The 23,871-nt window shown below is 39.8% G+C and overlaps 1 protein-coding gene across 1 annotated transcript in view; it reads left to right on the top strand.

Moving 5' to 3' along the window:
- The window catches only part of SIK2 (salt inducible kinase 2), a 153,570-nt gene that overhangs the window by 111,976 nt on the left and 17,723 nt on the right, over nt 1-23,871 (top strand). Inside the window, exons 5-9 of the mRNA XM_018564031.1 lie at nt 4,235-4,359; nt 7,266-7,389; nt 13,821-14,041; nt 16,378-16,530; nt 23,266-23,430. Coding sequence (XP_018419533.1) covers nt 4,235-4,359; nt 7,266-7,389; nt 13,821-14,041; nt 16,378-16,530; nt 23,266-23,430 — 788 coding nt within the window. The remainder of the gene's footprint in view (nt 1-4,234; nt 4,360-7,265; nt 7,390-13,820; nt 14,042-16,377; nt 16,531-23,265; nt 23,431-23,871) is intronic.

The raw sequence follows: 23,871 nt of genomic DNA, 5'->3' as shown, positions 1-23,871 counted from the left end.
TAGGATGTACTCCCTCAACGCTGTGACACAGTTTCACTCAGCCCTGTGTAAATGCACTAGCACCGCTATAACTAAGCCTGTAGTCTTAACTGCAACTCAATGTCTGAACCTCCCAAGCAATGCATGATGGGATATGTAGTCTTGAGAAACTGCATCACATTAAGCTGCAGGGAAAGAGTCACCATGCACATCCAGGATGTTTCTTGAAAATGATGGGCAGACGGAGGGTAGTACTCACTACATAAAAGGGATTTTTTCAAGTAAGCTTTGATTGTATTATCAAAAACAACTCTAGTATGTATTCCTATTACAATGCTGATGTTATAACAGGAGAGAATATTCTGGGACTTTACAACTCCTTTAAAGGAGAACTATGGGGTTAAGGCTTTTCCCCATAGTGCTCCTTAGGGTAACGGGAGGACACAAACTAGCATCCTCCCGTCACCCTAAGCTCAGTATACCGCGAGCTACAGCTGAAACGCCGCAGCTGAAGCGGATCCCGACAATTATGTCTGGATCCGCCCAGCTGCGTGAGTGACAGCTGGCTCTGCCTATCGAGAGGCAGAGCCAGCTGTACCCGCCCCGTCCGTTCCGCCAGTCAGCGCTGGCGGATCGGAGCGGGGAGGGGGGAATCTAGCCCCTCCCCTGTCCACAAGAGAGCTGTGACAGAATCGAGAGGTGAGCGAACGCTGGTATGTGTTTGCTCACTTCCCGATCTACTGAGCTGACCTGTGACAGTCTCATTGTCACAGGTCGGCTAGAACTATGAGGTGAGTGAAAAGCACTCACCTCATAGTTCTCCTTTAAGGATATATTCAGTTTTGGTTGTTTGCTATTGTACTTGGAATTTTGCTCTTTTCCTTGCTAAATAAATAGAAAATGCAAAGTATTCCTGCTGATGTCACAGTTTTCAGACATTGTTGGCTACCATTTACACATTTTCATGATTGTCCTGAACAAGCGTGCTGAAAGGTTTTTTTTCAACCAATTCAAGTGTCTCATTTTTTACACTTGTTATCTTTTGGGCATAGGAACTGGTCTCATGGCAGCTGAAACTACAGAAGAAGCAGTGGCTACTCTCCTCTTGTAGTATTCCTGTGTTCCAGACACTACGACTCCTCAACCTTCCTAAAGCAAGAAAATATATTTGGCCTGTCAGACTACAGATCTTTTATTGAATAAATGTGAAAATTCTGATGATAGAAGATGCTCAGATGCTCCTAAGGCTAATAAATACACAGAGTTGCTGGGTGGGGTGAGGTACAGAGATTAGTAAAGAAAGAGTGATGACCCCACTTCATGGGTTGTTTGGCCCCTTCAAATATCTAAAGCTGGGTATACACTAGTAGATTTATTTTATTTATTTATTTTGTTCAGTGGGCTAAACAGTGTGCATGGAGAAATCTCCGGCTACAGCTACTGTACATTGACAGTTGGTCTCTACAGCTATCAAAATACCTAAGCGTTACCTGAATTTAATTGGATACAGGTGCTGTTCAGCCAAAAATTTTCCACCTGACTCCTTCAATTTCTGAATCAAAAGATGTTGGGTGGGAGTCAGCAAACTGGGCCACTGACTGAGTGAATTTCGGCCGATTCATCATCATCATTTAAGAGGTGAGGGCAAATCTTCCAATGTAGACACCTGATCTCTTGCAAGGGGGGGTTCTTATTTCCGAGAGATTTCTGTTATGTCTCCAATGGGACACAAAAAATAAGAACAAAAATGAAGTAGTTTATGGTTCTGAAGATTTTTTTTATTTTATCCAAAACTTTAAAAAAAAAAGCGTTCTGGCTATACATACACTCTAACCATTTGAGTGGTAAAATAAACCACTATATAGTAATTATAAAACACTATTAACATGGAGATTATAATCAGAAAAGTGATCATTAGTGGAAGATAAAGTATATGTGCAAAGGAATAAAAATAGAGCCTAAGATTAAGCTAAAAACTCTCAGGCTAATTTCACACGGCCAAATATGCGAGGAACCGCTCTAAACATTAAAAAACAATGCATTACGATGTGCATTGTTCAGACTTTGTGGCGGCTGCGCGGTACAAAACCATGCGTCCTGCAAAATAGTACAAGCACAATTTTATGGGCGGATTCCGCGTGTTTCGGCTATAGTAATAGCCGCAAGCGTGCGGAATCCAGGCGTATGTTAAAGTTTGCGCGGTGTGTGAACGGAGCCTTAGTGATGATTTCAAAACGTATTGTTGAAAGCTTAATAATATTGAGCACAGATGTTGACTGTTATCATTGTTGCCCGGGGTTTCATTCATTGTGGACGTACAGTCCCTGCCATATTGTCAGCAGTACCGTTTATTACTTCTCTTATGCTGGCTTACATTTCATGTAGTTATGGACTTTATTGGGACATCTCATGTGCATGACAGAAAATGTTATCCAGTCAATGATGTTTATAATAAGAAGAGCTCATTGAGTAGATTGTGCGTGAAAAAGGGGGATTTTTTCATTAGAAAGAACCCAGACAACCTTGCCGACAGCAGACAGCATCAGTGCCCTTGGGAAAAGCATATAAATGTGTTAAGCCATGAATGGGAAGGAATAATGCGGTATAAAATGAGAAACAAGCTCTCCCTAATTAACACACTGAAAGATAGTTTAGCATCTATGCACACAACAGAAGGTTTGCATTACAATCCTGTAATGGTAGAAAGCGTCTTTGAAGGCCACATCAGTCGGGATCGGGAATGTTCCTGTTAGGACGGCAAGGACCTTAGAAGTCTGCATTCCTGTCTAGTTCTAGATTTGACGTTTGAAGTAAGCAACAATGAAGGTCTTGCCCTTAGGGCAGCGGTCCAGACATTACATGCGTTGTAGTGAAAGTAAGCCCGATAGAAAAATATACCATAATATGTAATTAAAGGCAGATATCAGAGACACAAATGAATGCAGCTTTAAATGTATTAATAACTCATTAAATGTATTTCCTTATAGAACTACGGGCAGAACTTCTATTAAACTTTGCAGTAGGGCTGCTCTTTAATTGTCCAGTATATATATATATCACACATCATACATTAAAACAGGGATGCACAATTCCCAGGAGCCCCGTATGCTCCTTAAAAATGACAGCTGCCTCCTAAATGTTGAGTTTTTCTCTAGTCCAGTCTTGGAGCTGGAAACGTATCTGTACTTGCACTTGGTATCTGAACATCCCTAATGGCCATGATGTTTTCTCATACACTAGCATTGTTACTGGTTATGAGTGACTTTTACAGCTTTCTAATAATTCAGGCAAGTGGACTGCGTCAAGGCTGCAGTATATAATTGGGTTTTGATTTGTAATTCTTCATATATCTCCTTATAACATTTGCTTTCAACATATAAATTACACTGTGGTACTGACAGTACATTTGTTTTGTTTGAAAATAGCATTTTCTAAGCAAGAACAGTGATTTGTAGTGACATATCACATCCATTCATATTTCATCTTCCAGTTTAAAGACGTCAGGACATTAAAATGCAATTTATTAATGGGTGCGGTGGTTTACCGAGCTTTGTTCCTTCTTCGTGTCCTGTTTTAGTATCCAAGGACCCTTATCTGCAAGATATTTCAACAAACCACAAATCAGGCTTTGCAAATATAGAGCTGTATGCATAAATGGACTTGAGAGGATCGCATGTGTACACTAAATTATTGATATTGTTACAACATGCCGGCATTTGCCTGCACTTTCAACATTTTATCTCTGTGGCACCAGTTGTGTTCCTAACACGCAAAGTTGGCGATCATATTGTCTTGCACTATGCATTCCAAGTACTTTAGTGCTTGCTAGGTATATAGTCATCATATGTATGCCTGATTCCCGTGCAGTGTCCAACTAAGTTGCATTAAAAATATTAAAATGTTGGCTGCCTCTAGTTAGGTGTGATTTTAGCCCCATTCAATGTTAATAGAAGCTCGGAGAAATGCAGTATAATGCATTTAAATGCATCTCAACGCACAACTGTGTTTTTTAGAAGGGGCTACAGAAAGGAGACCTGTTCCTACATATTTCTTGTACTGCTGTCACAAAGTATATTAAAAATGCCATGCAAAATGGGCCAGTAACAGTGTAACACATGTTTTAAAAAAACATGCTCCCTACCGCATGCAATTTAAAGCAGCTTTCCTTGTACATATTGTACAGGATAGTTATGTATAACATGTTATCAGCATTGCTTTGCTTTACTTTAAGCAACAATATTTCTTTTATCTACAGACTTTGGTTTTGGCAACTTTTACAAGACCGGAGAGCCTCTAGCAACGTGGTGTGGAAGCCCACCATATGCGGCTCCAGAAGTGTTTGAAGGGCAACAGTACGAGGGACCACAGCTGGATATATGGGTAATGAATTCAGTATATTTTGTGTGTTAAATCATATAAAGTGAACTTTATCCTGCAAGAATCTTTAAAGAATGCAACATACATGCTTACACTGCTGTTACTCATTTCATTAACTTGATAGTTCTATAATAATTTAAAGTAAAACAGAACCAAAAAAATTATAAATGAGTTTGAAAGCACAAGTCTGTTATAGCTGGGATGTCACGCGCAGCAGTTTCTGATCTAAGTCTTGTATGCCCTCATATCACCTAAGGCAGGACGTAGTTACTACTCCAACGAGCCTGGCAGGGATAAATCAGCATATATCTTACTGACATGCAAACGATGAATCGGGCGGAAATCAAATAGCAATCCTATGCCAGAAAATAAGCACATGGTTCTGTTCTCTGTTTGCAGTTTAATGCATCCAACTCCATTTGGCAGCAGTTCCCATGTTAAAATGTGAAATACTCTTCACTCATTATGTCTATTGCATATGTTAAGCACATTTAGACAGTTTTTAACTTTTGTAACTAACTTAAAAAAAGGAGTGTGACATCGAAGTGACTCATCGACATGGGCATGTGCATATCACTCTGGGAGAGTGTCTCCCAGAGATTCAAAAGAAGTATTTTACCTCCGGCACAATTTCTGCTCCTTTTGTTTCAGAAATGTCTCTTTGATAGTCGGATTCACTTTAATCCCTTTCGCAGTTTATTTATGCATGTTTCATAGCAAATTACGTGAGTTTGTATTCATTTGAATTAATCCCAAAGACTAAGAACTGCTTGCATCCAAACTGGCCATATAACTGCAAACTGATTTAAGCAAAACAATAAAACTTTCTGTGAAATTCTGTGCCTGACACACTAAAATGTGACAGGAGGTGCACCTGGGCCTAATACTGGGCTGTTTTAAGATATAGGTGGTCCCAAGGCAAACATCTCATAGATGGGCCCTATATTAGTTAACATGACAGACCTCTCCCTCCCTTCAACAGTTTAGGATTATGGGGGCACAGCCTAATATGACCTGTATACAGTAAGTCCTGCTGATCATTACTGTAATCTGCATAGTGAGTCCCTTCCCCTAAAACTCTGGCTTCCTAGGGCCCCGCTGTGCCAATTTCAGTGACGAGCTGTGGTACTTATCAGTACAGTAGGACCCTTCTCAAATTCTTCCTCCTCTGTGTCCCTCTGTGCTGATTAGCGCTAGTACTTTTTGGCACAGCAGGACCTTGCTCTAGAAGTCCACCTGCATCACTACATAGGTGAAGGTAAGGAGGATGGGCTGCACTGCATAAATTAGGCAGACAAACAGCAGCACTGCAGGACTGTTGGGGAGTCTGGTGGTGGGGTCCCCCCAACCTGGTGGTCCTGGTGCAACTGCCCAATTTTTATAAATCAGCCCTACCTAAACACCCATTCATACCACGTTGCTGAAATCTATTGTTTTAAAAGGCCCAGTTCACACCAAAGTGTTGCATTGGTGTGCACTGGATAACATGCTGCTTTTAAATGCAGTGCAACACCCTGCAATGAGTTAACAGCTCACATTAAGAATAAAAACAATTTTGGCTTCAGCTGTGAACCTCAAAAAAATTAAAATGCACATCATTGCACAACATAAAGCATGTCAATGCACGTCAACTAAAGTATGTTTAGTGTGCTAAACACACAACGCAAGTGGTGTGAATCCAGCTTGATTCATTAAAATGTGAAGTGAAGTGTACCTGGGCCTGATATATTAAAATGTGATCCTTTATATTTTCATCAAGAAGCAAACAACCCATGCTGCCTGGGCATCATTCACATCAGCAGGTCCCCACAGTCTTTATGCTTCTGTCATGTTATTGCCAGAAGTAATAGGTTAATAAAAGGCCCTGGTGCAGACCAACATTCGAGATCAATAGTAACATTTATGTTTTTCTTTTGTTGTATTGTTATTATTGTAACAGTAATCAGTTACCCAAATTCAGGTGGATAAGCATATAAAACAAATATCAGAATAAACCTGTAGTCCCACCTGAGAGCAGACACTACAAGTGCCCGTCATTGCCATTATTTAAAAAAAAAAGCATTTTTTGTGGCACCCCTATGATTTACTTTCACTTAGGGAGTTATTCACAAAGCTAGCCGAAGGATCAGCTGTAGCTCCGGCTGATCCTTTGGCTAGCTTCGGTTGCGGGAGCCCTTCGGTTCAGTTGCACCGAAAGGGCTGCTGTAGGGGCTATTCACTATAGCCTGTACAGCTCCAGAAGGCGGCCGAGTGGCTCGGCTGAGCCGAAGGCATATGCTTCGGCCTGACTGAGCCGAAGTGACAGCTGAAACGGGGCAGCCGTACAAGCCTGAGGTAAATAGCCGAACAGTGTTCGGCTCACTTCACTTCGGGTGCGTTATTCACTCGACTGCGTTCGGCAGCTTTGTGAATAACCCTGTTAGTTTCTGAGGTTTGACTTTCCCTGACTTCATAGGTAAGCTCCGCCAACTATCATCCCCTAGTCCAATAAGACTGCCCTTACTGGCCACTGAGATTGATGGGACAGTAAACACTATCTGCAAGGAGTTTGCAAGCTCTCCCTGTGCTTGCCTGGGTTTCCTTTGGATACTCCAGTTTCCTCCCACAATCCAAAAGACATGCTGTAAAGTTAATTGGCTCCTTTCTAAATTGGCCCTATATGCATGTGAGATAGGGACCTTAGACTCATGTATAATTTTGTGCACATTTTCAGCACTATATGAATACCAAAAATAAATAACTAAATCGGAGAGGGGCAAAGGAGAAGCTTTTTTTTTGGCAGACAATTGTAACAACAGACTTTTTTTAGGCAGGACTTTTTTTATAAGTGTAAAATAGAGTGCAAGATCACTTTACTTACTACTAACTGAATGATAACAACTTGTGTCTTTAATTTTCTTTTTTTGCAGAGTATGGGTGTTGTTCTGTATGTCCTGGTATGTGGTGCATTACCATTTGACGGTCCTACACTCCCCATACTGAGACAAAGGGTTCTGGAAGGGAGATTTCGAATACCATATTTTATGTCTGAAGGTATTTACTTATTAATTACCTAGTCTTCATTTCTGCTATGTAGCATAACCGTGCCACATGTATATACAAGGTCTGATATACCAGTTCCTGGTGGACTGAAGTTATTGCTATTCTACTGTAGATTTTGTTATGATCATGTAATTTAGTGATGTGGGGCAATATGAGTATCGTGTGCAAATGACATCTCTATGTCACATTCTTGAAAGTCATAGTTCTAGTTACGTCCAGGACATGTCAGTCTGCCCCTTCACCTAAATAAGTGTCAGATTTTGAAAACACTTACATGGACCTGAAAGATTCTGGAAAATGGTTGTGGTGCAAAATGTTCCAGCACAGATGTGTCTAGGACTGCAAGTGGATTACACTGATTGTCTACATATTCATTACTTGGCTGGCCCTGCTTTACATTATGGATTCCTTTTTATTGATGTGCATATTACTCTGTGCTCCCCGCATAATATGCCCCAACCTTTTTAAAGGTGATATGCATGTCACTACAAAGAATTAAAGTGATAGTTGCCAAGCATATAAATTTAGGAAAAATAATTGTTAAAGAATTAGGAATTTTTTCTCTTCCACACTGCCATGATCTCTATAGGGGCTTAACAATATGACCTTCCCAGAATTCTTTCCGTGTTCATGTACACTAAGGAACTCAGAGACAGGTCTCTAAAAACTAAAAGTATTCTTTGATTGGAATATGCTTATGCTATAGCCTACACTGTTGAGTCACCTGAAATGTGTGGTTGCATACACGTGTCTTGAAATATAGCAGTGCATCAGCAATGTATGTCTAGCCCATTATAATTAGAAGGCAGACAAGATTTTCACATGCTCCATAATAATAGGTAGGTGCCTATAGCTATAACCTGGGAAGAGAAAATGCCTGTGTTAAGCAATATTAAGGGTGGAAGTGTTGTCAGGTGTACACATGTTTGTTGTTCTTAACTACTGCAAATTAATTTGACACCTTCTTCCCTGATTGCCATAAAGGTGCTAGGATTTCACACTTTACAACATGTGTACAGAATATTTTTATACAGTATCATTTAAAGCAAATTCCAGTTATGTCAAGACATGTCTTACAGCTTCTGTGAGAGTGAAGGCCTACTGGGCTTTGTGGCTCCACACAATCCATAGACTCTCAGATTGACTTTCTGTGGCCTATAATATGAGGTTGCACTGTAATCTATTTCAGTTTCGTGGAAGAAAAGATGCCAGAACTGAAAGCAGTGACATAGTAAGCAAAATAGTTGCTGTTAAAATGTCATCATCATTCTGAGTTTGCCATCAGATTTTGGCAGCATATTTGTATTCATATTGTGTGAGCATATAAGATGCTTTTTACAACAAGGCCCTAACTTTGCATACCTGTGTCAGCTTAAATGTATTTTTATAAAAAGTAAACCCATCACTTTGCCTTATTTTGGGCAAAGTAATGGGTTTAGTTAATAGCCTACCCCTTTTCTTGTCAATAGTTATCTTCCTCACATTGCCCTATGGTCCTGTTTGCAAAGCCAAAATACTATAGAATACAAATTTCTTTAAGGGGAAGATGTAACTCTCTCCTTTTTCTTCATACATTGCAATGCTTACCACCTACTTATAGGTCGTACAGGACTTTTCACTTAGTGTTCAGGTTAGTGAACGGGCAGGTGGGGACGCAAAAGAGAGAGAGGTATTAGTGGTTAAGGGGACAAGCTTTCAAAACAACCTTTTTTTTTTGCCCGGAATATGCATAATGACAGATTTACTTTAAGGAATAGGGTTCAGGTTACTGAACGGGCAGGTGGGGAAGCAGGGGAGAGGTACGTTTTTACCTTATAACTCTGCATTGTAGTATTTCATTAAAGCCATGTTTGCTGGATGTGAAGAGTAATAAAGATCCAACGTCTGTGTTCTTTCGGCCATCAGATTGTGGTCAATGCCTAGCACAACCCAAGCACAATATTTAGATCATTGTAAACACTGTAGGGTGTCCTTTTCTGCTCAGTATTTGGGGAGAGCTTGGTAAGTGCTCCCTTTTAGCATATTTATGAACTTAGCCCAATACACCATAGTCACATCTCTTTTTCTGAATTTCTCATTCCTGAACTAGACTGTCCACAAGACTGGATTGACTTAGTAGAAAGAAACGTAACAGGTGCAGTGGCCCATTGGGATTGACATTGAAAGAAAATGACATGACTCCATTGTCTCCAGAGATCAAAAAGTCTACTTTCCACATGACTGCTAGAGATTAGATTATTACTGGACCACTAGAGATCATACATTCCACTGATCCACCAGGAATTAGGCAGTGTATTTTTCACCCTTAGTGGTGTCATAGTGCTGTAACAGTGCTGATGGTATAACAAGATAGTATATGCTGTGACTTTAGAACTCCTTTAATAAGACCAGTTAATCAGAATCTTGCATTAACTTGGTCATGACCTGTTCTCTTTAATATATTGGGAATTTTGGTCCTTGACATTCTCTCTAACAAGAAAATGTCAAAAATGTATTTATGATATTTTATGTGCATTAAACCTGTACCACACAGCCTTTGCCTCTATGGTTTCTGCATATCTGACCTTTAAGGGATGTAACGCCGAGTTCTTTGCATTTGTGGTCTTAATAACTAGATGAGCACTAGGGGTTTCCTTCCACATCATTCATCTTTTCATAAGCAACATGTTCCCGAGTGGACAAACCTTCCTAGCATCATTGTCAGCACACATCTCCTTGATGTTTCTGTAAATTAATTGACTCTTGATAATTAAAAGATTGCAGTATTGGTTCAGTTTGCATGCGTGTTTATTTTTCTAGCAATTTACAAAGCACCTTAACTGACTTCATTTTACTGAACGTCATTTAATTAATTTTGTGTTTGCAATCAAAATACCTCTCCTGGGATCTTGTTTGGTAACGTTGATGGAAAAAGGATGCCATCTTGAAGTAACACTCCTGCTCTTCAATGCTTGGACATAAAGCTGAACTCCAGGCAGATGTAAAAGAGCACATATGATGCAGCACTATGTTAATTACTACAAAGCTAAATGTAAATTGTAAATGTATGCAGTGTAAGTACCTGAATGTGGCCTGAAATCAGCCTTTTTGCAGTCCTTGTACAGCAGAGTTGCAGTGTAAGAGAAAGAAGTAGTACAAGGAGCCAATCTGTTCATCTGCTGACAAGAAGCATATGGATAGAGAGCAGAGAGTTTTCAAGATATTAGTGCAGGGGTAGGCAAACCCAGCACTTCAGCTGTGGTGCAATTGCAAAGCTCACCCTGCCTCTTCTAGAAATCATGGCTGTGACTTGTAATGCCACATGGGGCTTGTAGATCCACAACAGCCTGATGCCAAGGTTGCCTATCCCTGCATTTGTGTATATGGACACCTATAGGCACCATAGAGCTGACTGATAGAAGGCTTGTGTTATCAAGCAAACTGAAAGTTTGTCCATAGTCACCAATCAAATGGAAAGCTGTGCTTTGAATCAAGCTGGAGACTATGAGCAATGGCACACTGATACATAAAGTCTAGAGCAGCCCTTCTCAACCAGGGTGCCTTCTGGCTTCCTCTGGGGCATCTCAAAATTGTCACACTGCACCATGCCTTTCCATGGTGCAAATAGGTTTCTGATGTGAAGGGGGGCTTTGATGTGAGAGGGGGGACTCTAATGTAAAAGTAGGGGGTTCCTAATTTAAAGGGGGACTTTGATGTGAAAGGGGGTTCTGGTGTGAAGGGGGGGCTTTAGGTTTAAAGGGAGATGCTGTTGTAAAGGAGGGAGCCCCTTTATATGAGTTAATATAAACATGTAAAAAACATGGGGTCGCTCCTTAAAAATCCATACAGTACCCCTATTTAGAAAAAGGGTCTGCTATGGATTTTGGAAGGGCCACGTCGCTTTATTACATTTACCTTTTTAACATTTTAGACTGGGGTGCCTTAAATGTTTGCATACTTCTGATATGACAGAAAAAATATTAGAAACCACTGGTCTGGAGAGTCCATAATGCATGCAGCCGTGTTGTATGTACAGACATGGGGAATACCAGTCTATACATAGCGTAATGGTGCCAAAAGATGGAGTATGCAAAAAAACTCTTTGTTCAAGTGATATGATGGGGAGGATTGTGGAAACCTACTATTACTACCTACTATTACTACTAGTTTAAATGAAGTTTTTTTATATTTTTATATCTTATCAACTTTTTAACTGACCACTTTAAAGGTCATCTCAGTGTACTATAGTTTTTTTAGCCACATATATCTCTAATTGTCTCATGATGTTGTCAGGTCCATGTTTGAAATTCTAATCCAAGTGTTGTTCCACTTTTGCAGTCAAATGTGATAAACCTCACTATAAGTTTGTTCTGTGTTCCTATTCACACAGCATTTCTAAAATCTTTTTTTTTTAAATATTTCTTACCTTTTAGATGTGTCTGTGTAGCGGCCTTTGGAAGCTTCTCTCTCAATTTTCAAGTGACAGGAAACTCTGGCTGTCCCCATAGAATGACCAGGGACAGACTTCCTCTCATTAAAACACTCCTGGGAAAAATGTTATTAACCCTTGCAATGGGGCTACCCCTGCACTACAAGTGTTAACTGCTTGTTTATGTTATGATTTGAGAATGAGAACATGTAACAAATATAAAATAGGTGTTATCCTAATTTGGCTGAAAAAGTGGAAATACACTTTAGGGCCTGTGACTTGCTGTAGTGGTCAATAGAATAAGCTGTGTTTTTGACCTTGCTGTAGAATTGCTCCTGAGATTTCCAGCTTATAGCATCATGACAGAAATGCTTCTGGGTCATCACCGTCCTTATCCATTCACCCTCCTTTCATTGCTGATGTTTACAAGCAAAGAGAGACAGGATTAATAATGGAAACAAAGCCATAATCTTTCTCCAGATTCTTTGTGGTGGAAACACAGACCCCAGGCTACGTGTGTGACGTATGGAGATTCATTAAAGCATGATCCCTCGAGGCCCCTCTGATATATTTAACCCTTTTATACGTGTTATGACACGATAGGGCAATGACAGCCGATTGTTTCTTTTTATGTCTCACAATGAATCTCACTGGGCCCAGCTTTGTCATAGTAAAGGTGATGTGGATGTAAGAGACAATTTTGTAAAGTTGTCCTAGACAAATTTCCCCAAACTGTGATTCTCCTGATAGTTTATTTTTATTTATCAGTAAATAAATTTTCTTAACAAGTCCAAAATTAAATATAAAAGGACAACTGCCATTAGCAGTAATAAGGCAGTTGAGTAAGGCTGGGTTCACACCTAGGCGGATTGAATATGCACGTTTTTCACGCGTTTTTTAACCGCAATTCGCGGTTAAAAAAAAACGCGCGTTTCCGAGGGATACCAAAACGCCCCAAAGAAGTACATGTACTTCTTTGGGCGTAGGGCGGTTTCCCGCACGTTCGTACTCGCGGAAAACCGCCCAGATGGGAACCATGCACATTGAAAATAATGGCATTTCCCTGTTTGAGCGTTTTTCCGCGAGTACGAAAGCGCGGAAAAACGCCTAGGTGTGAACCCAGCCTAAGTTAATTTATGTGCTCAAGGAATGTGATCCTTGAGAATCGTAAAATTGCTTCCAGTTTCCGTCAAGTGATCTAGATGCTTCCTTCTACATGTGTCATGTCAAAAGTAATGCCATTTCAAAATGTTTAAATCAGCAGCTCTCATTAAAATAATATTGGGTGATCCTGACTTGTAGGTCGTTGTTTAGGCACTTCCAGTTATACACTGTCACTGTCTGCCAGTTGTACTCCTAAGTTGTCACCATGTCACATGGGCTTCTGTTGGACAGTACATGTGGCTGTTTAATCTCATATTATGCAAGTATGGTCCACTGATATCACCATCAGGAAATCTGTCCAGAGAAATGCCATACAGCCATCTCTGGGGTGCATTCATGTTGACAGGATGTGGCTGGAAAGTAACTGCAGGAGGCACAAATATGCAACAAAGGTGAAAACATATATTTATTCAAAATAACCATGGCAGTTGTTGCTTTAGGAAACACAACGCCATTCAGTTAGGGCTTACATCTACTTAACTCCCAGCTCTTCCGTTTTGTTTTGGCTTTTATTAAGTTGTTTTACATTCCCTGCTATATATATTTTTTCATAACATTATATAATGTTATTTTTATATTATATTGTTTTCCTACTAACCTCATGGTGAATACACCTAGAATATTGACCCTACAGTGAGGAAAATTGGAAAAATAGGATACATTTGTAATTTTGTAGCAGTACCTCTACTTCCCCAGATTATCCAAAACTAAAATGTATCAGTTGATATGATAATGGAATGAGAGCATTTGGTACTGTTCAATTTCTTGCTTTTGATACTTTCAGTGTTTTCTTCTACATCAAAGAATGCAATCACACTTACATTTTTTTTTTCCTTTCAATTGTTTCTAGAATGTGAGCACTTAATCAGGAGGATGCTGGTGCTAGAGCCTTCAAAACGTTTATCCATTGCTCAGATCAAAGAGCACAAGTGGATGATGACTGAGGTGCCAGTACACCGGCCTGTCCTCTACGCACAGAGTCATGAAAAGGAGGCCTCTATTGGGGAACACAACGAACAGGTCCTGAGACTCATGCATAGCTTGGGGGTTGACCAACAAAAGACAATAGAGGTGAGACAAAGTGAAAATGGATGAGAGGGTGGGGAGGTATTACATTTAAGCTTAACTGATATTTTAGGATGAGGCTGATAAGTTGAATCATCCACTAGCTGATTTTTCTCAAGCACTTCAGAAAGATGATGACCTGATGCTGATATTGGAAGCCATTCTTACTTTACTTGTTGAATGTATTTCAAATTACAAACCATGCAACATAAGGACTGTAACTCTATGGAAAAAGACTGGTGAAAACGCTGCTGAATATCTATGAACCAGTGGGTGATCCAAACTGCTAGCATCCAGTATCAGTTTTCAGTGGTTGATGTTTTTGTGCTTTAGCTGAAATATCCAAATATTTATCTAATTGGAAGGAAAGCTCACATTAGTATTCAAATGTAAAATTTTACTAAGGGTTACTTGGTTAAACTAGAATATTAAACAATAACATGGGGAAACATCTTTTAAAGGGGCATTTCGGAGTAACAGTCTCAGTTAAATTTAGTTTCACAGCTTGTAAATTCCATTAAAATAATGCCCTATAAACATCATGGTCGAACTGGAATTTACAATACCAATGAGGAGGGTTATACATCTGGGTCACATTTTGTAAAATTGTAAAGAATACCTAGAATAAATTACTACACATTGAAATCATTTGAAACAGCTTTATTGAGTTTATTCATTGACATTCAATACGGGTTATGACCTTCATTGGCAAATATGCCTTCATTAGCTCTGTTAGGCATTCAGTCAAAAAGGTGCTTGAAAGATTCAATAAGAATGTATAATTTAGCATTTTAAATATTCTAATCATGGTGTTCCCTGGCCTAATGGATCTGTGTGTGTTATGTTCCCAAGATGTCCAACGTGGGATAGTTCAGGTGACCTAAAGATCACTCCATGTTGTAGCTAATGCTTGTCTAGTGAAGGCTGAGCTAAGCATATTATTGGTATGATATATTTTTTTATACTCTATCAACAAAATCCAAACTATGATATCCCGTCAAACAATGACTTCAGACTCCTTCTGATATCACCAGTTAACAAACCTATTCTCCTGATCTTCTCTAGACAGTTGTCTTTGGTCAGACTAACACATATTGAGTCAGAAATCAGTTTATGCTCTACACCAAGTCAACTTTACTTTGCAGTGGTTTGGTATCATTGGTTAATACTGCAATGGGGCGTGGGATCTAAGGCCTTCTCCAGGGTTTGTTCACACAAGAACACATGTTAATGCATGCCATTGATGTGCACTGACATATTAGGCATATTGCAATTTTGGAAGACTCCATTTGAACTGACTCAAATGGCAAATTGCTGGTCAGTGTACACCAAAGGCAGATTATAGGGCTGATTTCCCATTAAATTGCAATGCAAACATTTATCTCATACCTATGCATTTACTGTAAAATGCAGCAAAATTCTTGACAAGGCACCTGGTGTGAATAAGCCCTCAAGCTAATGATTGTAAATTGTTCTACCAGTGACTTAGGTTGTTAAAACATTTATGGTCTGGGTGGAATTAATTGTTCTGATTATTAATTCCAGTCTAACAATCACTTGATCTTCACATTCTTCTGTTGCCCTTCTGGTCTGCCCCATACCTTGCTTTCTGACATGTGTTCACTCACTAGCCTTCATTGGCTGAATGCCTGATGAACTTTCAGTACATTCCTTTCAACACTTATTTAAACAAAAAATTGCACAGTAGAGCCTTCTTAGAACAGAAGGTATTCACTTGTCTCATTCCATTAGGTTGTATAGTTACCGTACACCAGCGCTTCTGAAAGTACAGTTAGCCACTGAGATGTGAAGGGATAATATTCATGGCTCTGCCAATTATCCTGAGCAAGGAATAATCCCCTTTTTGGGGGGCTGTATGATAAAATAGGGCAAGTGAATGCCTTCTTTTCCAAGAAGGTTCTATTTTGCTATGCACTGGTTCAGTAGAGGTCTTTTGGTTCCTTTAGTTCCTTTTCACAATAATCTCCTGGGTTATACTTTTAAAATAAATAGAAATCCTAATTCATAACAATACACAAAGCTTTGTTTCGAACATTTGATCAAATATGCTAAAATACTCCATTGATATTGTAGATTATTCATTGTTATGGTAATATTTGTTCAATTTTCCCTTGCCACCAATATATATAAAAAAGATCAAATTTCTTTGCTGAATGGGTTTATGACTTTGAGGTGGCTCAGCTCAAACACAGTGTTACTACACAAGAGTGGTCCAATGCAGATAGTGACGTTTCAAGACCCCCTTTGTAATGAGAAAGTGTATGAGACATTTCTCTTGCTAATACAACTGTCTTAACATGATCTTTTGTGTTCATTTACAGTCCTTACAGAACCGCAGTTACAATCATTTTGCTGCAATCTATTACCTGCTAGTGGAGAGGCTTAAATCTCACCGAAGCAGCTTTCCAGTAGAGGCTAGGATTGATGCCCGCCAGCGACGACCAAGCACAGTTGCTGAGCAGACAGTTGCCAAGGTATAAAATGCCATCTTACCTTATGTTGCTAATCTTCAAGCATGGTGCTAAAAACATTTCATAAACAGTTATACTTAACATTAGAGAATAATAATAATAATGTGATAATTGTGCAAGCGTTTCCATGTAATTAGAAATTATTAATTAGAAATTAAGCAGCAACAGCACTGCAGTATTGCAGAAATGTGATTTTTTTTGTTATCATTAACATGCAGCATAAGCAATTCAATGTCCTAATGGGAACTTTTATTAAGATTTTACAGTACTCTACTCCTATATGCCACTCCTGACACCATTAAAGGGCCTCCATCACACAAAGAGTCATCCTGGGTTCCCTATGCTCTCCAACACAATGATGGCCATGGCTGTCATCAAACGAGAACTATTTTATCCCATAGTTCTCTTTAGGATCACGGGAGGACATATACTAACCTCCTCCCGTGACCCAAAGCACCGTATATAGCGACCTACAGCTCGCTATATACTGAGAGCACCGCAGCCGGGACAGATCCCGACAATACTGTCGAGATCCACCCAGCTGGCTGATTGACAGTGGGCTCTGCCTATATACAGGCAGAGCCAGCTGTGCCCGTCCTCTCCTCCGTCCGTTCCTCCAGTCAGCGCTGGAGGATAGGAGAGGAGGGGGGGGGATCCCTGCGGGGAGCGTGGACTGATAGTCACCACACTCTGCAGGGAGATGATCTGAAAGTGAGCGAGTGACGGTATGTGTTTGCTCACTTCCCGATCAATAGAGCCGACATGTGACAGTTTCATTGTCACAGGTCGGCTCGAACTATGAGGATAAGTGTAAATCACTCGCCTCATAGTTTTCCTTTAAGGAAACTGCAAAAGCAGGAGATCGCTAAAATTACTATGATTGAAGGAAAACCCATTATTTCCAGTTTAAGGAAAGGAGTTATATATGTTGTATTGTTTTTTAACAAGTGGTGTTAGCTTTAATAATATTTCATTATCAAATGACTTGTGCAGCAATTATATGTGTATCACTTTTTAGTGAAAGTTGAGCTTTTCAGTAAGCAGCTTTCATTTTGCCTGGAGAGACTTTGAATTCTGGTAAAAAAAGAAAAAAAATCAACCAAAGATAGGCCCACCCCGTTTCCATTGAAGTAAATGAAATAAAACCACACTATTTGTCCTGGTTATGTAATATCAGTCTGTGTTAGGCAATGTTACTGGAACAATCATGTACATTGTTATTAAGGGGTGGGGTATGTTAGAAACTATTATAATTATACCTTTGAGTGACAAATTTATCAGATTACTGACTTCTTTACATACATGCACACAATGGAATTGACGTGTAACTATATAGCTTGGCTACCTCATCACTAACAAACAAGATTGTGTTTTTCTAAAGCCTTGAAAGGCACTTAGCATGCATAAAGACACAGTCATATGATTAAAGTACAGGTATGTCTATATGGAATTGCAAGTCTTGATATCCATTTTCTCTGACTGCATCTATAAAAAACCTAAACAATTCAATTTTTCAATGGCAAATTGGGTGGATAAGCTTATACTTAGATAGGAGAATTGTTGTCTGCACACTATTCTGCTTCGGAATATCATCTTTATTCGTATTTATTTAGCATGACATGTGAATGCAATGTTTCGAAGCCTCACAGGACCCCTTTGTCTGGCAAAGTGTTTGGACAACATATCTTCTAGATTGTATACTGTGGCGCCATCCACCAGTTGTACCAGCGCCCGTTGGATTCTGGGGTATAACGGTACGGTGTGCGGAGGGGACATTACAAAGCTTACACTCACCTTCGCATCACCACTTTGAAAATTGAGTTCGATTTTATTGTACTTGGTGCAACGTGGCTAGAGATTAGTTGCAAATCAGTCTCCAAACTTTGACATTTGACCTGGACTGGACTGACCTTGGGAGACTGATGATAGGCACTGAGCTTTCCATGGCATCCATAAGAATAGCAACATGATGGGGGAGTTCAGTTGCTACACACATCTATGTTGGGCTCTTTACTTATTCCTTACAGTGATACTTTTAATCTATACCAGGGGTAACCAAACTTTGGCCCCCCAGCTGTGGTAAACTACAAATGCCCACAAGGCATTGCAAGATTGACAACCACAAGCATGACTGCCAGAGACAGATGCATGATGGGATATGTAACTTCACCATTAGAGGGCTTTGACTACCTCTGATCTATACCATTACAAATCTATTTCTGTGAACAAAAAAATAAACAATTAGGGTAAAATCAGGCAGGAGAACTCCCTGAAATGGTTTATTGATGCTTCCTGGCCCATTCTAAATTAATCTAATAGTGATTCTCACTAGCTGTAACTGGATCATAAGGTCGGACACAATAAACTGCATATATAATGTTATCAGTCTGAGCTGGTGAAGATTAACAAGGTTTAAATATAAATACAACTTTAAGCCACATTCGGTCAATAAATATATTGAGACAAATGAGGCCGTATTTAATATATATGACCTTTTAACTTGTCCTCTCCTTTGCGGGTAGTCCTCATTGTCCCAGCCTTTTTCCAACAGAGCTGACCTGGATAAAGGTGGAACTCTGTCCTCCTCCTAATGCAGGGGTGCGGTCCTGGACGCCTCCAACCTAGATTAGCTTCATGCAACATGCCTGCTCAATGGAAATGCATGACACTGTAGGCACATTTAATGCCCCCCCCTCCCCCCCAACAAAGCCAGGAAGCACCCCAGGGTGCTGCAGCACCCTGGATAAGAAAGCCTATTCTAGAAAATGCTATTGTGCCCAGACTATTTCTGGCCATTCAAACACAACTCGCTAGAACGCATATGTTATTTGCCATAATCGTTATTTTCTACTCTCATTGGCTCCCATTGTGGAAAATAACGGTCATTATATTAAATAATAATGGTTACAGCTTAGTGAGATGACTGTCAGTTTTTCTGGTGTCTAAATTAGGCGTGACTTGGTAATAAACCTTTTTTACTTTACATTCCCAACTCATATCCAGATCTGCATGGCTTATTAACCAAGCCAACAGGAGGTAATGTTCTGTCAATAACAATAATTACTGTGATATAACAGATAAACTGGTTGTTGCACAGCATCCTTAGCAAATAATCTCTTAAAAAGGAACAAGGAGTCCAAGAAAGCAGCTGTCAAGATTTCATGTGACAGGAGTGTAGAGTGTGCTGTAAAATCTAAGCTCTTATCTCCATAGCGAGTTCTTTCATGTCTCCCAGCATTAAGTGAACAATAGGTTTTACGCAGTAGCCTGTGTTCACTATGTGCTGCCTAATCCATTCATGAAATGTTTTCATCTTATCCATGGTGTCGCAAGTAAAGACAACCTTGGTGAAGGTCACAGACTGTCTGTTGTAGAGGATAACTGGTAGTTTCTTAACATGGTATTTGAAGGTGAACCAGTTACCGTTGCAGCACATTAAACCCTTGTCTGAGCAAAGCATATAGATGAACATGTTATGGAGGTTTGTAATATACTTACTTTAGTATTTATGTGACTACCGATGATGTCATCGCTGGGATCTCTCCTATCAGGAAGCTTCCTGTATTTAGTTGACCGTGCTGTGCAGTGCAGTAAACCCTGATTGGCTGATGTTACTGCTGTACAGTCAAAATCCTGCTTTACAGAGGTTACTGGATGCTGATATAAAAACTGATTTTGGTACTACATAAAAATCCAAGTGAAGACAACTAGATTGAAACATTGTTAAAAACCACACTCTGGAAATTATTATTATCATTATTATTATTATTGTTATTTTACTGCATTACCACAAAAGCATGAAAAAGAATGAAGCAAAGGGAGATTGTGTTGCGTACACAGTGCCTCACAGTGCACAGATGCAAATGTGTACGTTGTAATGTGCAGGGTAAAAAAAAAATAGTGCATGGACAGTTTAGTGCATTGCAGAGTTTTGTCAGCCTGTTCAAAATGAATGGACTGCTTAATGCAATGCATGTTAAATGTACGATACTGCAGGTCAATGTGCATGTGTGATCTCAATGCAATAGTTTGACCCAGCTCTAAGACACAATTCATTTTTAATTAATTAGTTTTATGTTATATTTTTGGGTGGGCAGCACAGTGGCTTAGTGGTTAGCATTTCTGCATTGCAGCACTGGGATCCAGTTATAGGCCTAGTCAGGACATTATCTGCATGGAGTTTGCATTTTCTCCCTGTGCTTGTATGGGTTTCATCCCACACTTGCTGTTAGGTTAATTGGCCCTAGTATAATATTCTACTGAACGTGCCCAAGATGGCTGCCTGCACCATCTGCCCCAACAGCAGATATAGTGCTTTGAGTGCTCAGGGGGAAAAACACTATAGGAATATAACTTATTTATGAATAGGTGGCTTTAAGGAGACCTGTCGCTAGACCATTCATTTTAACCAAAATCTTCCCATAAAATCATATATGTATATTACATTTTTGTATGCATGTTATTTACCTGTGAAAGCCTCCCTTGTATAGACCTCCGAAAGCCCCAAGACTTCTGCTGAGCACTATCATCTTGGATGTGATGCAATCAGCCCTAGCAGACGCACTGTAACACTTTATAGTATTCCCCTTTGCATTGTGCCTGGCAGCTACATCAAAGTTTAAGTAGAAAGATGAAGGGAGGGCCAGAGGAGCAGGGCCAGCACAGAGAGTAATTAGACACTCCCAGAAGAGGAGAGGGCTATGATATGCAAAGAGGGAGGGGGTTGTGCTAAGGAATAAACTTCCTGGAGTAGTTAAATTGTTGTTTGGAGTCTGTTTTAATAGATTTAGTTGTCATTGCATAACCTTGGCTTTCTCTGGTTGATTTGGAAATTCTGCTGATTTTCATACACAAATGTTAATAGCGTGTATCAAATTAGTTGGTAATTTTTGAGTAAAAGAGATGTGCATAAAAATAATCAGACACTGTTAGATCTGGCATAGTACTAGATATATATTACATTTAACTCCACAGATGCTCCATTTCCTACATTTAAATGCCTTATTCATAGCATGACTAGTTCTGCAATCAGCGTAAATAACAATAATTGACCTTTGCGAGTCAAAGATTCATCTGTTTACTGTGAAATGTTACATGGAATGGGTAGGCGACATGATGCATGTAATGACAGTGTGAACATACACTGTGTGTAGAAGGTTACACTTCATTAGATTAGATGCATACAGGTTTATATTGATTTCTAAAGCAGAATAGTGTTTCCATCATGGAAAAATGGATTGGCGCTAATAAAATGGTGTCCTACCTTTTATAGTCCAGAAATCAATTTCATAAAGTGTTATCACGATGTACAATTTACACAGTATATATTAAAAGCATCAGAAATTACCTTGTCAGTTACAGTTAATTAAATGTATGGCTCTGATGGCCCTGGATTACTGTAGAACACAAAGCAGTCCTTACATTTATTGGGTTCTCTACTCAACTGCAATTATAATTCACACATCCAGCTGAATGTCCTTAACAGAAAAGTGAAAAGTGTCTATACAGTTTACATGGTACAATACTATTTTTTATTAGTAGTATTTATATAGCACCGTCAATTTACACAGTGCACATTCACATCAGTCCCTGTCCTAAAGGAGCTTACAATCTAAGGTCCCTATCTCACATGCATACAAGGCCAATTTACCTACCAGCTACCTACCGACTCTTTTGAGTACGGGAGGAAACCAGAGTACCCAGAGGAAACCCACGCAAGCACAGGGAGATCATGCAAACTCCTTGCAGATAGTGACCTGTCCCTGCCCCAGAGAAGCTTACAATCTAAGGTCCCTATCTCACATACATACATACAGGGCCATTTTAGACAGGAGCCAATTAACCTTTCAACATGTCTTTGGAATGTGGGAGGAAACCAGAGTACCCGGAGGAAACTCACGCAAGCACAGGGAGGTCATGCAACCTCCTTGTAGATAGTGACCTGGCCAGGATTTAAACCAGGGACCCCCAGTGCTACAGAGCAGAAGTGCTAACCACTATGCCAGTGTGCTGCTCCTATTGGTTTTGTAATCAGCTGCCTGTCAGTCTTAATTGCCAAACATGAAACAATATGATAGAAATGCAGTATATAGATACATATAGATAGTGGGGTTTGCCTATTGTGCACCCCGAAATAGGTGTTCAGGAACGACATGCAGTGGTTTATAGAGACAGCTTAGCTGGAGCCATAATAAAAAATTCAGATGAAATGAACAGTCCTTTAAGAAAGGTTGTGGCATGAAGAAAAAATACATTTTATATGTTTTATATGTGATTGGGATTTTGGCAATGACTGTAAATGTAATATGAGTAGCATTTAGGAACTTACAATCATACAATCAAAGTTCTTCTTTAAAACATTGAACCTTAAATGAGAGTGTAGCTTGTGCAAACACCTTATGTTGCTAAAGAAATAATATTTTATTGCTCAGACTGTTCACTGTTTGCTATGGATTGCTACTCACCATTGTGCTTTGTGTTATAATACTGCCGCACTCCTATATATAGTCTCGTTTGGAGTGTGTTTAGTAATATAAAATGGCAGTTTCATATTAAACTTGACTACTTTTCCAGTGGCTATAAGCACATATGTCACATTGTTGAGCTGGTATACTTATATACTTATAGAATTTATTGACCTCCATGGGTGGTGCACCAGGGCTGTGAAAATGGCGTATCATTTTGATGCCATCTGGAAATATTTATTGACTTGATCCTTTATTGCCCATTTCTCAATAGACAAGCACAGTGGTGTCTCCAGTGAACCTCATGCCACAAAATGTGATGATGATGAGAGCGCCTATACTTCTAGAAGCCTCCACTGTAGAGCCATTCCCATACCCACAAAGCAGCTGCCAGGCTGAATCAACATTCCTAGAGGGGGAAGCGGTGAATACACCATTGGTAAGCATTTTACTGTTTAATATGCTTAGTAAATGTTTTCATGAAGGTTGTTTGTTTCTTATTTTACTGCTGGAGAATAGTTCAGAGCACTCAGTTACATTTGATATGCGTTTTGGTTAGTAACTTTCCCTTTGAGTACACTTTAGATTAGGGGTCTCAAAGTACTGGCCCGGTGCCATGTGGCCCGTAGCCAGCTGACAAGTCAGGCATGCGGTCACGGACCGCGTACCTGACTTGCAGGAGCAGCTACACGGTCTGAATCTCTGTCAGATGCAGACTGCATAGCTGCTACTGGTGGTGCCGGCACTCAGTTCCTTTTGGCCGGAGCTCTGACAGCCTTCACTGAGCCCTGACTGAAAGGATGGATTAGTAAGGTCTGCACCAAACAGGTGGGGGAGCTGATCCTTTTATTTTATGTAGGTGTGCCTGGGGGGAGGGGGG

The sequence above is a fragment of the Nanorana parkeri genome, unplaced genomic scaffold (genome assembly GCF_000935625.1).
Source record: "Nanorana parkeri isolate BGI_ZX_2015 unplaced genomic scaffold, ASM93562v1 scaffold716, whole genome shotgun sequence".
Lineage (NCBI taxonomy): Eukaryota > Metazoa > Chordata > Amphibia > Anura > Dicroglossidae > Nanorana > Nanorana parkeri.
This window is presented reverse-complemented; position numbering and strand designations above follow the sequence as displayed.